Raw genomic sequence first — 14015 nt, 5'->3', positions numbered from 1 at the left:
ACTCCTTCACGGCAAACGAGCCAAAAGTGGTCAGAGGAAATGTTACATGGACATCATCAAAGCCTCCCGGAAAAAGTGCAACATTCCCACTGACACCTGGGAGTCCCTGGCCAAAGACCGCACTAAGTGGAGGAAGTGCATCCGGGAGGGCGCTGAGCACCTCGAGTCTCATCGCCGAGAGCACACAGAAATCAAACGCAGGCATGGGAAAGAGCGTGTGGCAAACCTGTCACACCCATCCTTTCCCTCAACAACTATCTGTCCCACCTGTGACAGGGACTGTGGTTCTAATTTTGGACTGTTCAGCCACCTAAGGATTCATTTTTAGAGTGGAAGCATGTCTGCCTCGATTCAGAGGGGTGCCTATGATAATCACCCAGAATTGGACACAATATTCCAGTTGAGGCCGAACCAGTATTTTATGCAAGTTCAACATAATATCCACACTTCTGTACTCTATACTTCTATTCATGAAGCCTAGGATCCCATAAGCCTTTCTAACTGCTTTCTCAACCTGCGCTGCCACCTTCAGCGATTGGTTCACATATACTCCTGGGTCTCTCTGTTCATGCACCCCTTTAAAATTGTATTCTTTAGTTTATATTTCCACTCCTCTTTCTTCCGACCAAAATGTATCACTTTTGAACTTTTCTATGTTAAATTTCATCTGCCACATGTCCATCCATTCCACCAGCCTGTGTATGTCTTTCAAGATCTATCACTGTACTTCCAAGTTTTGTGTCATCTGCAAATTTGGAAATTGTGCCCTGTACACCCAAGTCTAAGTCATTAATATAAATCAAAAAAAGCAGTGGCCCCAGTACTGACCCCTGGGGAACACCACTTCCTCCAGTCTGAAAAACAACCGTTCACCACTACTCTGTTTGTGTCACTTAGCCACTTTCATATCCATGCTGCACTGTCCCGATTTTGCTGGTATTGGTAACACGCCCAGGCTCACTAAACACAAAATCTAGTCTGTTAATCACTTTCAGCTACTGAAAGTACCTCACAGCATCTTTTCTACCTCCAATATGTGAATAGAGCATCACGCCTGCAAACCTGGTATAAGTTTATATCCACTCAGCAAATCTATTTAAGAAAAGCCTGCAGACCGATGAGACACTGTTAAGGTGCCAGTGTGCTGCTGGTTAGCTCGGCATTTTGCCTGTAATGGACTCTGTATTTTGGTCTCTGTATTTAAGGAAGGATATACTTGCATTGGAGGCTGTTCAGTGAAGGTTCACTAGATTGATTCCAGAGATGAGGGGGTTGACTCATCAAGAAAGGTTGAGTAGGTTGGGCCTATACAAATTGGAGTTCAGAAGAATGAGAGGTGATCTTATCAAAACATATAAGATGATGAGGGGGCTCAATAAGGTGGATGCAGAGAGGATATTTCCACTCATACGGGAAACTAAAACTAGGGGACATAGTCTTAGAATAAGGGGCAGCCCAATTAAAATTGAGGTGATGAATTTCTTCTCTGATGGGTGTAAATCTGTGGAATTCTCTGCCCAAGAGAGCTGTGGAGGCTGGGTCTTTGAATATATTTAAGGCAGAGATAGACAGATTTTTGATTGATAAGTGAGTAAAAGGTTATGGGGAGCGGGCAGGGAAGTGGAGCTGAGTCCATGATCATATCAGCCATGGTCTTATTGAATGGCGGAGCAGGCCTGAGGGGCCAAATGGCCTACTCCTGCTCCTATTTCTTATGTTCTTATGTTCGAACTAAACATTTCTCCCAGTGTAACCTTGTCTGTAATGAAATGTGTCTTTTAATAAGCCTCAGGTCCTTGCTCATGTCTGCTGTAGATTCCGGAGTTGATTCCGGAGATGAGGGAGGTCGAGCCTATACACATTTGAGTTCAGAGGAATGAAGTGATCTTAGTGTGGCCCTGAAGGAGTGTGTCCAGGCTGAAATTCTGCTCCCCCTGTATGATCCTCCCCCGTGATTGTCCTTTCTCAGCTCCAGCCAGGTGATGCTAAACACTCAGGTGGGAAAGACAAAAATCCACAGCAATGTGTTGAAAGCAACACTAATTTATGTGTCTATATATCAAATATTAAATTCCAGTTCAGCTACAGGAGTTATTAACATCATGTTACAAGAGATATAAACCCCAACTGTCAGAATGAACACAATTCAGTCCAGGATGTGATTAACAGCAGCAATAATAGCAGAATCCAACCACTGCAGTCACTTGTGAACTCACTGGTGGCTCAGCAGGTTGGATGATCGAATGATTCCCTTCCCACACTCGGAGCAGGTGAACGGCCTCTCCCCAGTGTGAAGTCGCTGGTGTATCAGCAGGTGCTGTTTGCTTTTAAAACTCTTCTCACAGTCAGAACATTTAAAAGGCCTCTCCTCAGTGTGAACTCGCTGGTGTCTCAGCAGGGCGAATAACTGAGTGAATCCCTTCCCACAGTCGGAGCAGGAGAACGGTCTTTCCCCAGTGGGAACTTGCTGGTGTGTCAGCAGGTGGGATAATGCAGTGAATCGCTTCCCACAGTCGGAGCAGGTAAATGGCTGGTGCATTTTCAGCTGGGTTGGGTAGTTGAATCGTTTCCCACAGTCCTCACATTTGCATGGTTTCTCCCCAATGTGACTGCGCTTGTGTCTCTCCAGATTGGATGATTGGCTGAAGCCTTGTCCACACACAGAGCACGTGTACCGTTTCTCCCCACTGTGAACGGTGTCTTCTGCTTCCATGGTCAAAAGCTGATGATATTTCGGTCCCGATGTATCGAGTGACTGTCAGATCTTGAAGTGATGTTTGGTTTGAGCTTCCAGTCTACAAATCCTCCCCTTTTAATACCCTATAAAGTGAATTTCAAACAGGAAAAAGGGAGTGTGAGAGAGAACCCACAAAAACACAAAGGCAGGTTATGAAATTGAGCTTGATGAATTTGGTCATTTGTGGGGCCAGCACTAGAAAAAAGTGACAATGAAAGCTGCCGGATTGTCATAAAAACACATCTGGGTCACGACTGTCCTTCAGGGAAGGGAACCCATGGGAAATTGTTGGTCCCACTGGGCCCAGAAGTACTGGGGGTGAAACCCAGCAGCTTCTCCCTCCTCCCCACTCCAGCTCAAACTGATGCAACAAACAGACCCACACAGGAGGTCAGGGAGAGACTTCCACATCCAGCGCCCTCCCTGATAGAGCGACTGGGAATTGCTGGGCCTGCTGCATAAATGCAAGTGGTGTGCGGGTGGCACTGCCCCCGGGGTTTGCTGGTGCCAGGCTTGGCGGCTCTGACTCGGGGCCTGAGAGCTGCACTCAGTGTTACCCGGGGCCCGAGAGCTGCACTGGATGTTGCCCGGGGCCCGAGAGCTGCACTGGGTGTTGCCCGGGGCCTGAGAGCTGCACTGGGTGTTGCCCGGGGCCCGAGAGCTGCACTGGGTGTTGCCCGGGGCCCGAGAGCTGCACTGGGTGTTGCCCTGGGCCCGAGAGCTGCACTGGGTGTTGCCCGGGGCCAGAGAGCTGCTCTGGGTGTTGCCTGGGGCCCGAGAGCTGCACTGGGCGAAAAAACAGGCAGACAAAAAGCAGGAAACTGTCGACCAATTAGCCCAACATCTGTGGTTGGGAAAATGTTGCGAGTCCATTATTAAAGAAGCAGTAGCAGGACATTTAGAAAAGCAAAATTCGGTCAGGCAGAGTCAGCAAGGATTAATGAAGGGGAAATTAAGTTTGACAAATTTGCTGGAATTCTTTGAGCATGTAATGAACAGGGTGGATAAAGTGGATGTGGTGTAATTGGACTTCCAGAAGGCATTTGACAAGGTGCCACATAACAGGTTACTGCACAAGATAAAAGTTCACGGGGTTGGGGGTAATATATTAGCATGGATTGAGGATTGGCTAACTAACAGAAAACAGAGAGTCGGGATAAATGGTTCATTCTTGGGTTGGCAATCAGTAACTAGTGGGGTGCCACAGGGATCAGTGCTGGGACCCCAACTATTTACAATCTATATTAACGACTTGGAAGAAGGGACTGAGTGTAACGTCGCCAAGTTTGCTGATGATACAAAGATGGGAGGAAAAGCAATGTGTGAGGAGGACACAAAGAATATGCAAAAGGACACAGTTAGGCTCAGTGAGTGGGCAAAAATTTGGCATGTGGAGTATAATGTTGGAAAGTGTGAGGTCATGCACTTCGGCAGAAAAAAAATCAAAGAGCAAGTTATTATTTAAATAGAGAAAGATTGCAAAGTGCTGCAGTACAGCGGGACCTGGGGGTACTTGTGCATGAAACACAAAAGGTTAGTATGCAGGTAAAGCAAGTGATCAGGAAGGCCAATGGAATCTTGACCTTTATTGCAAAGGGGCTGGAGTATAAAAGCAGGGAAGTCTTGCTACAGTTATACAAGTTACAGGTTATTGGTGAGGCCACACCTGGAATACTGCGTGCAGTTTTGGTATCCATATTTATGAAAGGATATAGTTGCTTTGGAGGCAGTTCAGAGAAGGTTCATTAGGTTGATTCCGGAGATGAAGGGATTGACTTATGAGAAGAGGTTGGGCCTCTACTCATTGGAATTCAGAAGAATGAATGAGAGGTGATTTATTGAAATGTATAAGATTATGAGGAGGCTTGACAAGGTGGATGCAGAGAGAATGTTTTCACTGATAGGGGAGACTAGAACTAGGGGGCATAATCTTAGAATAAGGGGCTACCCATTTAAAACTGAGATGAGGAGGAATTCCTTCTCTCAGAGGGTTGTAAATCTGTGGAATTCGCTGCCTCAGAGAGCTGTGGAAGCTGGGACATTGAATATATTTAAGATCGAGATAGACAGTTTATTAACTGAGAAGGGAATAAGAGGTTATGGGGAGCGGGCATGGAATTGGACCTGAGTCCATGATCGGATCAGTCATGATCATATTAAATGGCGGAGCAGGCTCGAGGGGCCGTATGGCCTACTCCTGCTCCTATTTTTTAATGTTCTAATTTTCTTATATTGTGGGTGTCTGGTATATGAATGTGGACTGACTCTGTATCTGCCCATCTCTGGTATGTGGATGAGGGTTTTACTGTGTGTGTCAGTTTCTAATACGAGAGTGTGGGTTTTATCCTGTACCTGTCAATTTCTGGTAATTGCCTGTGGGTTTCATTCTGTATCTTTCCATTCCTGGTGTGTGAGTGTGTGTGTTTTGTGCTCTATCTGTCCATCTCTGTTATGTGAATGTGAGCTCTACTTCATACCCGTCATTCTCCAGTATGTTAGTATTGTTTTACTGTGTACCACCAATTCCTGATAGGGTATTCGTTTTACTTTCTGTTAATTTTTGTTATGGAGGTGAGTGTTTATGCTGAATCTGTCAGTCTCTGGTAAATGAGTCTGAGTTTCACTCTGTATCTATCTGTCTCTAGTATGTGAGTGTGGGCCTTTCTCTGTATCTCTCCATTTCTGTTATGGGAGTCTGGGTTTTATTCTGCACCTGTCAAGTTCTGATATGTGATTGTGGGCCTTACTCTATACCTGCCAGTTTCTGATTAATTGAGAGTGGGCTTTTCTTTGTTCCTGTCAGTTTCTGGTATGGAAGAGATGTCTTTACTCTGTATCTGTCAAGTACTGATAAGTGAATATGGCATTTCACTGTATCTGTCAATTTATGTTATGTGAATGTGGATTTTAATATGTCAGCCTCTGATATGTGAGTGTGGGTTTTATACTATATCTCAGCCTCTGATATGAGAGTGTGGGTTTTATACTGTATCCTCAGTCTCTGATGTGCGAGTGTGTGAATTATTCTGTACCTGTCAGGTTTTGGTATGTAAGTTTCTGCTATGTTGGCTGGGTTTAATCTGTACCTATTTGTTCCTGCTACTTGATTGTGTGTTTTAGTCTGTACCTGTCAGTTCCTGCAGTGCGAGTGTGGAATTTACTCTGTATCTGGTATGTGAACGTGAGGATCAATTTTACTTTTTACCTGTATTTCTCTGATATGGGAGTGAAGATTTTGCCTTCTACCTGTGATTTTTCTGGTGTGTGCGTGTGGGTTTTACTCTGCCCCTATCAGTTTCTGCGATGCAAGTACCAATTTTACTTACTGCCTTTCAGTTTTTGGATATGTGCACATGGGATTTACACTTTACCTGTCACTCTCTGGTGTGCAAGTGCAGATTTTATTCTGTTACTGTCACTTTCATATGTGTGTGTCTGTGTTGTATACTGTATCTCAGTCTATGCTACAGGAATGTGGGTTTTATTCTGCACCTGTCGTCATCTGGTATGTTCGGGGGGTTAAATACTGAATCCGTCAGATTCTGAAATGTGAATATGGCTTTTGCTCTGTACCCGTTAGCTTCTGATATGCGAGTATGGTTTATACCACCTATTTGTTATTTGTTATTTGTTCTGATAGGTGTTTTATTCTCTATCTGCCAGTTTCTGGCAAGTGAGTGTGGGTGTTTAATGTACCTGCCAGTGTGATGGTGAAACAGCATCTGATTCTACTGCTCCATGTGGCTGTAAGATTCACAATGTAACTCTGCCACTTCAGATCACTGTGGGACTGACTGATTCTGCTGCCTGTGATAATAGGATTGAGGCCAGTTTTGTGTTACTACGCTCTGTGAGTGATAATGTACTTACTGTGCGGGAGAAGGAGCTGCCTGAACTGTTCCTCGTGTTCCGGGTGGAGGAAAGCTCACATTTGTTCTGGATGGTTGAAGAATATTGCTCTGAGAATAATCATACAAGAGCAATATTAGTCACAAGATATAGATACAGGTGAAGATTATGATGGATCTGAGGGAGCAACAATGTATCTCTCGATCACCAGCAACACGGTTCTGGAGAACTCAATGCACCAAACAATATAACCAGTTTTAAAATATTTTCTCCCACACTCCTCTCCTGCAATAGATGCACTTTGTGAAACTCCTCACATCCTCACTGCCAGGCTGTGTTTCCACTGTTCACTGTCCAAGAACAACAGACACGGTGAGATTGGAACTGAATCAGGAACATTCACTACTGATTTGGGGAAAGGAAGCAGCAATGATTTGAAAGAGCGAGGTGATTTACTTTCTCTGTTATCTTACACTGTCCACACACAATCCGAGAATGGCCTTTCCCTTCTCCCACTCACTCCATGTTCCGGAACTAGTTCCTGCTCCACTCTGCCTCTGACAAGCAAACAGCCCCCGACGGAACTAAACCAGGAACGTTCACTCCTGGTTAGGAGAGAGAAAGCAGCAATGATTGTAAACAGCAGATTCTGCCCATTCTGTCTCCCTTCCCCCTGGACACACACTGTCCACACACAGCCCGAGAATGGCCTCTCCCTCCCCCCACTCACACCACGCACTGACACTGGTTCTTGCTCCACTCCACCCCTTACACACAGCCCCTGAACTCCCCCCGGACTCAGTGCCGGTCTCTGAGCCCATCTGCGGACACGCTCCCAAAGCGCTGCGCTGCTGTAAGGAGGCTGCTGCTCGCTGCCTTACCGCGGGCTCTCCATTTCCAGCTGTTTGAAACCATCTTCTTCCGCTCACTGAGTGAATGGCGATCACAGGCAGGACTGGGGAGGGGAGGGCGCATGCGCTCTTCTGCTCACTGGGAATCGATACACGGGGGTGGGGCTGAGCCGCGCATGCGCAGCTCTCTGCAATAATTCAGCCTGTAAAAATCAAAGTGCACTTTTCCCAATTTACTTTTATCAGAATCTGAACAAAGGAACTGGGCCTGGGGGGAAAGGACAGAGAATGATTAAAGCTGGGAGCCTTGTCCCTTGGAAATGTTCAATTTGGGATCATTCCGTGCAGGGTGTTTATAGAACATAAGAACAGAAGAATTCGGAACAGGAGTGGGCCATCTAGCCCCTCGAGCCTGCTCCGCCATTCAACGAGATCATGGCTGATCTGGCCGTGGACTCAGCTCCACTTACCCGCCCGCTCTCCATAACCCTTAATTCCCTTCTTGGTTAAAAATCTATCGATCTGTGATTTGAATACCTTCAATCAGCTAGTCTCAACTGCTTCCTTGGACAGAGAATTCCACAGATTCACAACCCTCTGGGAGAAGAAATTCCTTCTCAACTCGGTTTTAAATTGGCTCCCCCATATTTTGAGGCTGTGTCCCCTCGTTCTAGTCTCCCCGATCAGTGGAAACAACCTCTCTGCCTCTATCTTGTCTATCCCTTTCATTATTTTAAATGTTTCTATAAGATCACCCCTCATCCTTCTGAACTCCAACGAGTAAAGACCCAGTCTACTCAATCTATCATCATAAGGTAACTCCCTCATCTCCAGAATCAGCCTAGTGAATCGTCTCTATACCGTCTCCAAGGCTAGTATATCCTTCCTTAAGTAAGGTGACCAAAACTGCACGCAGTACTCCAAGTGCGGCCTCACCAATACCCTATACAGTTGCAGCAGGACCTCTCTGCTTTTGTACTCCATCCCTCTCGCAATGAAGGCCAACATTCCATTCGCCTTCCTGATTATCTGCTGCACCTGCAAACTAACTTTATGGGATTCAGCTGAGCGCGGGCTGGCGAGCACAGTCACCGACACACGGCCGCCGGCAGCAATGGCTTATCCTGGATATGGGGCGCAATTTACTCCGTACGGTGGGGCACCGGGAGCTCCCGGTGGAGCAGGATATGCAGCATCTGGTGCTGGGTATCCAGGGGCTCCTGGAGCTGGAGGTTACGGAGCGTTCGCAAGCCAACAGCAGGACCCGCTCTACCAATATTTTGCTACAGTGGCTGGTCCAGATGGTCAGATCGATGCTGAGGAACTTCAAAGATGTCTTACTCAATCTGGCATCAGTGGCACCTACAAATCATTCAGCATGGAGACCTGCAGGCTAATGATTTCCATGTTAGATCGAGATATGTCTGCCACTATGGGCTTTGCAGAGTTCAAGGAGCTCTGGACCGTTTTGAATAGCTGGCGGCAGAACTTCGCTACTTTTGACCGAGACAGGAGTGGAACTGTGGAACCCCAGGAACTACAACAAGCTATTAGTGCTATGGGGTACAGATTGTCTCCCCAAGGTTTGAACGGAATAATAAAGCGATATAGCACCCAGGGGAAGATCTCGTTTGACGATTACGTAGCCTGTTTTGTGAGACTCCGGTCTCTGACAGAGGCCTTCAGAAGAAAAAAAATCTAAAAGAGTTTCATGCACAAGGACCAATCGTGGAGCAGTGGAGGCGTGTCCTGCTCAGTTGGCTGAGTGAGCAGTGAGGAGAGGAGCTACTGTTGCAGCTCCTGGCTGGGCCTGTGAATTAGCCCAGGAAGAGAAGGAAGGAAGGGGCTTCACCACCAACTTTCACCCAGAGGGAGAGGAGGAAAGCAGAAAACTTTTAACAACTTTTACCATTCTACAAAGAGTTGGAGAGAGGGGGAAAGACCAACAACAACATCCAGTGTGGAAGGAGGGAGACTCTACCATTCTACAGGTGGGTGTGGGTGTATTTCCCAAAAAGACTTTGTTGTATTGGTGGGGGGAGGAAAGAAGACCACTGAGGGCCGGAACATCGCGGGGGGTGTGTGTGTGTGGAAGTGTGTGTGGGGGCCTTGCTTACAACTAGGCCCCCCCCACAATTGAACACCCCCCCCCCATTGCCTAGCCTGGGATAGCTGGAGCTACCAGGCTGAAGATTTCTTTAAATCACCGATTGAACATCGTTAGGAGTGTGTGCCTGGTGGCTCTAGCTGCCCCAGGGGAAGACATCTTCTCCCCCCACCCGAAGACCAACCCAAAGACTGTGCTTGTGTGTTTTGCCATCTGGGGAGTGCATCCCAAGAAAAACACCCACCCATCGCTGTGAGGGGAGACCTGCCCTCACAGCCTCCCTCTTTCCTGCACCCCCTTACTCTATCTCTCTCTCTCTGTCTCTCCCCTCTCTCTCTGAGAGCCCTTCCTCCTAATTTTAAAAAACCAAAAAATAAAACAACTGAGCAGAGGGAGCAAGGCCCCTCCCCAATTGCCAACTAGGGGAGAGGTGTGCCTCGTTAAGAGCTCCTCTGCTCAGTCTTATTATAAGAGGCCAATTAAGACCATTAAGGCTTGTGACTTTGGGGTGGGTGTAGCCCTTAAAGGGACCCCGTGATGGTGACCCCATCCACGCCGGTGGCAGGGCCAGCGAGGGCATATGCGCAGGTGGCAACCGCTTCCACGGCACCTCCTGTGCCACCCGCTGCCCTGCCACCATTCAGACTTATAACCAGGAAACACGGGGTCAAGAGCTACACTCACCCCACAATGAGCATCGAGGAGTGCGTGCGGGTGATGGCTGGGGTAGTTGGCCCCTCGGCCATTGTCGCGGCCTCCAAGATGTCTGGGAAGGCTGTGTTCTTCCTGGGGTCGGAGCGGACGGTGTCCCTGGCCCTCGAAAGGGGCTCACGGTGGGCGGGACGTTCCTGCCGGTGGACCCTCTCGAGGCCAACGCGCAGAGGGTCATCATTTCGAACGTCCCGCCCTTTGTTCCCGCTGAGCTCTTCCTCCCTCACCTATACCAACTGGGGGAGGTAAGGTCGGGGATCAACCCCATACCGCTCGGCCTCAGGGAGAACAGCCTGCGCCACGTGTTCTCCTTCCGCCGCCAGCTCTTTGTCCGGCTGGCGCAGGAGGAGACGACGGAGGGGCACTTTAATGTGGTGCACGAGGGGACTGCCGACCGCGTCTTCTGGACGTCGGACGGCGTGCGGTGCCATGCCTGCAGGGAGGTGGGGCACGTTCGCAAGAACTGCCCCGCCTCCAAGGCCGCCAAACCACCGAAGGCGGCCAAGGCTGGCGCCGCCGCCACCCCTCCCCCTAGTTGCGTCCGCGTGCCGGGAGCCGTAGGTGCGCAGGCATCGTCGGAGGTCTTTGTTTTCTGGGCACCCGGCGGGGAGGAGGGAGAGCGTCCGTCCGGAAAGAAGGCGCGGAACAAGGCGAAACATCTAGAGGCGGGTCCCCTCAGTGCGCCAGAAAGTTTGACCACCGCGCTCGGCCCAACCCAGTCACCGGCGAGCGCGGGGTGCCCTGAGCCTGTGCCCGAGACCTTGAACAACACCGCAGAGGGGCCCGGGTGCGGGCAAGAAAAGGAAAAGGGGGGGGCGGAGCGGGAGGCCTCGGCAGACATGGAGGTCTCCCTGCCTTCGCGCACCCCCAGGAACAAAAAGAGGCACCGCCCCAATGAGGCGGAGATGGAACAACATCCCTCCGCGGAGGAGGCGGTGCCCGCCGCATGTCCCGCGTCCCCCACCGGCGCCCCTAAATTGCGCTGCAGGCGCGAGGAGTCTGACCCCGGGGAGGGTGAGGCAGTCGAGGCTGCCCAGCCGCTGCCTCCTGGGGATGGCGTGGAAGATCTGCCTGTCGTGGGGGGCGTGGGGATCGCGGAGGAATGCATTGCCGCCGGGCCGGGCGTCCCGGGGACTGAGGCGGGCGGGGCCGAAAAGGCCGTACCTGAGCCCGCCCAGCCAATACCCAACTTCCCCCGGGATTTGCTCAGCCCGGAAGAAACCAAAATTAATGATTTTAATGACACTGTAAATGCTGGGCCGGGGGGTGGCAGCGCGGAGGGAGAAGAACAACAACCCTCGCCCCCTACTGTGGAGCTGGGGCAATTGGAGGACCTGGAACATTACTTTGACCAGGTCTCTCCCTGTTCCCCGGTTCCTGGGGCGGAGGGGGAACCCCTTCCGCTGTCGCTTCCCGACCCAGCACCAATTTTAAAAGAGCCCAGTGGGGACTCCTCTGCCGACGATCCTGGGGGTAGGATCGGGGCAGAGCCAGGGCCAGATGGAGCGGCCGGGCTGTTTGCCGTACCTCGTGCAGTCGACGGGCTGGCTGCTAGCGGCGACCTCCGGAGGGGAACGGGGACTCGGTGGAGGACGCGGGTGAAGATCTCGAGTCCATTGCCAGTGAGGTGGTGGATCTGCTCGCGGCCGCCGCTGAGACCCTCCTCATTCCCGTAGAGGAACTCCAGGACTTTTTGGTCCAGTGCCGCGGTCGCCACGACCGAGCCCGTCTGGCCCTGGAAAGATGGTTCGAGCCGGGGCTGCTCATCGCGTCCGTCCGCGCCGCCGCTAAAACCATGGCCGCGGCGGGCCCTTATCAAGGGCGCAAGGCCTTGAGCTGTGCCGGCTCAAAAAGTTCCTCGCTGGGCTGCTGAAGGGGTGGAGGTCAACAAACGACTCCATTCCTCCCCCACAATAGGTTAGGTAGAGGTTGCACTATGCTCTAGTCATGAAGATAACAATAGCCAGCCTCAACATCAACGGCAGCAGAGAGGCACGCCATAGATTTAACAATTTTTCGCTCCTGCGGGAGGGGAAATATGCAGTGTGCTTCCTGCAAGAAACCCACACCGTTCCGGGAGACGAAGCCACGTGGCTCCTGGAATGGCAAGGAGAGGTCCGCATGAGCCACCTCACCGCCACTTCTAGTGGGGTGGCCATCTTGCTGGGCCCGCATTTTCAGCCGGAGATCTTGTGGGTCGAGGAGCCCGTGCCAGGCCGCTTGCTGCACGTAACGGTTCGCCTGGGGGATGTGCCGCTCCATCTCGTGAAAGTGTACGCCCCTCAGCCTGGCCCGCAGCAAACGCGCTTCTTCGAAGAAGTGTCCGCTCTTCTTGGCTCCGTCGACGTCGGCGACTGCATTGTCCTCAGGGGGGAATTTAACTGCACCCTTGAGGCGAGGGACCGCTCCGGTGCCCCGCAGTGCATGACGGTGATGGAGAACTTGAGGGACCTGGTCGGGTCCTTCGACTTGGTGGACGTCTGGTGAAATCTCCACCCCGACTCCAGCGCCTTTACTTGGGTGAGGCCTGGAGTAGGATGGTCTAGAGTCGACCGCCTTTACGTGTCTCGGGCGTACGTTTCCTGCATCCCGGCGGCCTCCATGCGGCCGGTGCCATGTTCGGCCCACCACCTGGTGTGGGCGGAGCTCGCTTCGCTCCGCGCGAGGACGGGGTCCGCGTACTGGCACTTTAACAACCGGCTGCTGGAGGATGTGCGGTTCCAGGACTCGTTCCGTCAATTCTGGTCCGACTGGAGAAGGAAGCAGGGGGGCTTCCCCTCCTTGAGGCTATGGTGGGACGTGGGCAAGGCTCATGTCCGCATCTTCTGTCAAGAGTATGCGAGGGGGTCGACCAAGAGGCGGGTGGCCAGGGTCGGGCGCCTAGAAAAAGAGGTAATCGACCTGGAGTCCCGTCTCGGTCAAGTCGTCGGGGACCCGGCCCTGCGGACGGTGTACGAAGCGAAGAAAGCCGCGCTGAAGGACCTGCAGCTCATCGGGTCTCGAGGCGCGTTCGTGAGGTCGCGGATCCGGTTCCTGCGGGATCTGGACCGTGACTCCCCCTTCTTCTACTTGCTGGAAAAAAGACAGAGTGTCCGTAAGCAGCTCTTGATGCTGCTGGCCGACGACGGCTCTCTCGTCTCGGATCCGGAGGGCGTCAACAACAGGGAACGTGAATATTACGGGGCCCTGTTCTCTCCGGAGCCGTCCAGCGAGGAAGCGCGTAGAGTTTTGTGGGAGGAGCTGCCGAAGGTCAGCCCGGATGGCGCCGAAAATCTGGAAGCTCCGCTAAGCCTGGCGGAGTTGACCGGCGCCCTCGACCGGCTCTCGAGGGGAAAATCCCCGCGGCTGGACGGGCTGACTGTGGAGTTCCACAGGGCATTCTAGGACGTCCTGGGGGGCGACTACGCGCGGGTCCTGGGGGAAAGTCTGGCGACCGGGGAGATGCCCCTCTCTTGGCGCAGGGCAGTCATCGTCCTGCTGCCTAAGAAGGGCGATCTCCGCCTCCTTAAGAACTGGCGCCCGGTCTCCCTCCTCAGCACGGACTACAAAATCTTCGCCAGGGCGATGTCTGCTCGCCTTGGTGCCGTGCTGGACCACATGATCCACCCCGACCAGTGCTACACGGTCCCGGGCCGGATAATCCACGATAACATCCATCTGGTCCAGGACCTCATCCATTATTCCCAGGAGGCTGGTCTGTCGGTCGCCTTCCTATCCCTCGACCAAGAGAAGGCGTTCGACAGGGTGGATCACGACTATC

At 51.6% G+C, this 14015-nt stretch overlaps 1 protein-coding gene and 1 pseudogene across 1 annotated transcript; one reads left to right on the top strand and one right to left on the bottom strand.

Moving 5' to 3' along the window:
- Nucleotides 1-2027: 2027 nt before the first annotated feature.
- Nucleotides 2028-7541, bottom strand: LOC139248272 (zinc finger protein 239-like). Its single transcript, XM_070872054.1, has 3 exons — nucleotides 7468-7541; nucleotides 6608-6696; nucleotides 2028-2820 (listed from the first exon to the last, which is right to left on the bottom strand). The coding sequence occupies exon 3, from the start codon at nucleotides 2711-2713 to the stop codon at nucleotides 2213-2215; it is 501 nt and encodes a 166-aa protein (XP_070728155.1). The 5' UTR covers nucleotides 2714-2820; nucleotides 6608-6696; nucleotides 7468-7541; the 3' UTR covers nucleotides 2028-2212.
- A 964-nt stretch (nucleotides 7542-8505) lies between these two features.
- On the top strand, nucleotides 8506-9139 carry LOC139248169 (sorcin pseudogene; annotated as a pseudogene).
- The last annotated feature ends 4876 nt before the right edge of the window (nucleotides 9140-14015 follow it).

Source organism: Pristiophorus japonicus, unplaced genomic scaffold, assembly GCF_044704955.1.
Source record: "Pristiophorus japonicus isolate sPriJap1 unplaced genomic scaffold, sPriJap1.hap1 HAP1_SCAFFOLD_29, whole genome shotgun sequence".
NCBI lineage: Eukaryota > Metazoa > Chordata > Chondrichthyes > Pristiophoridae > Pristiophorus > Pristiophorus japonicus.
The sequence above is the reverse complement of the archived record's forward strand: the minus strand, read 5'-3'. Positions and strand labels throughout refer to the sequence as shown.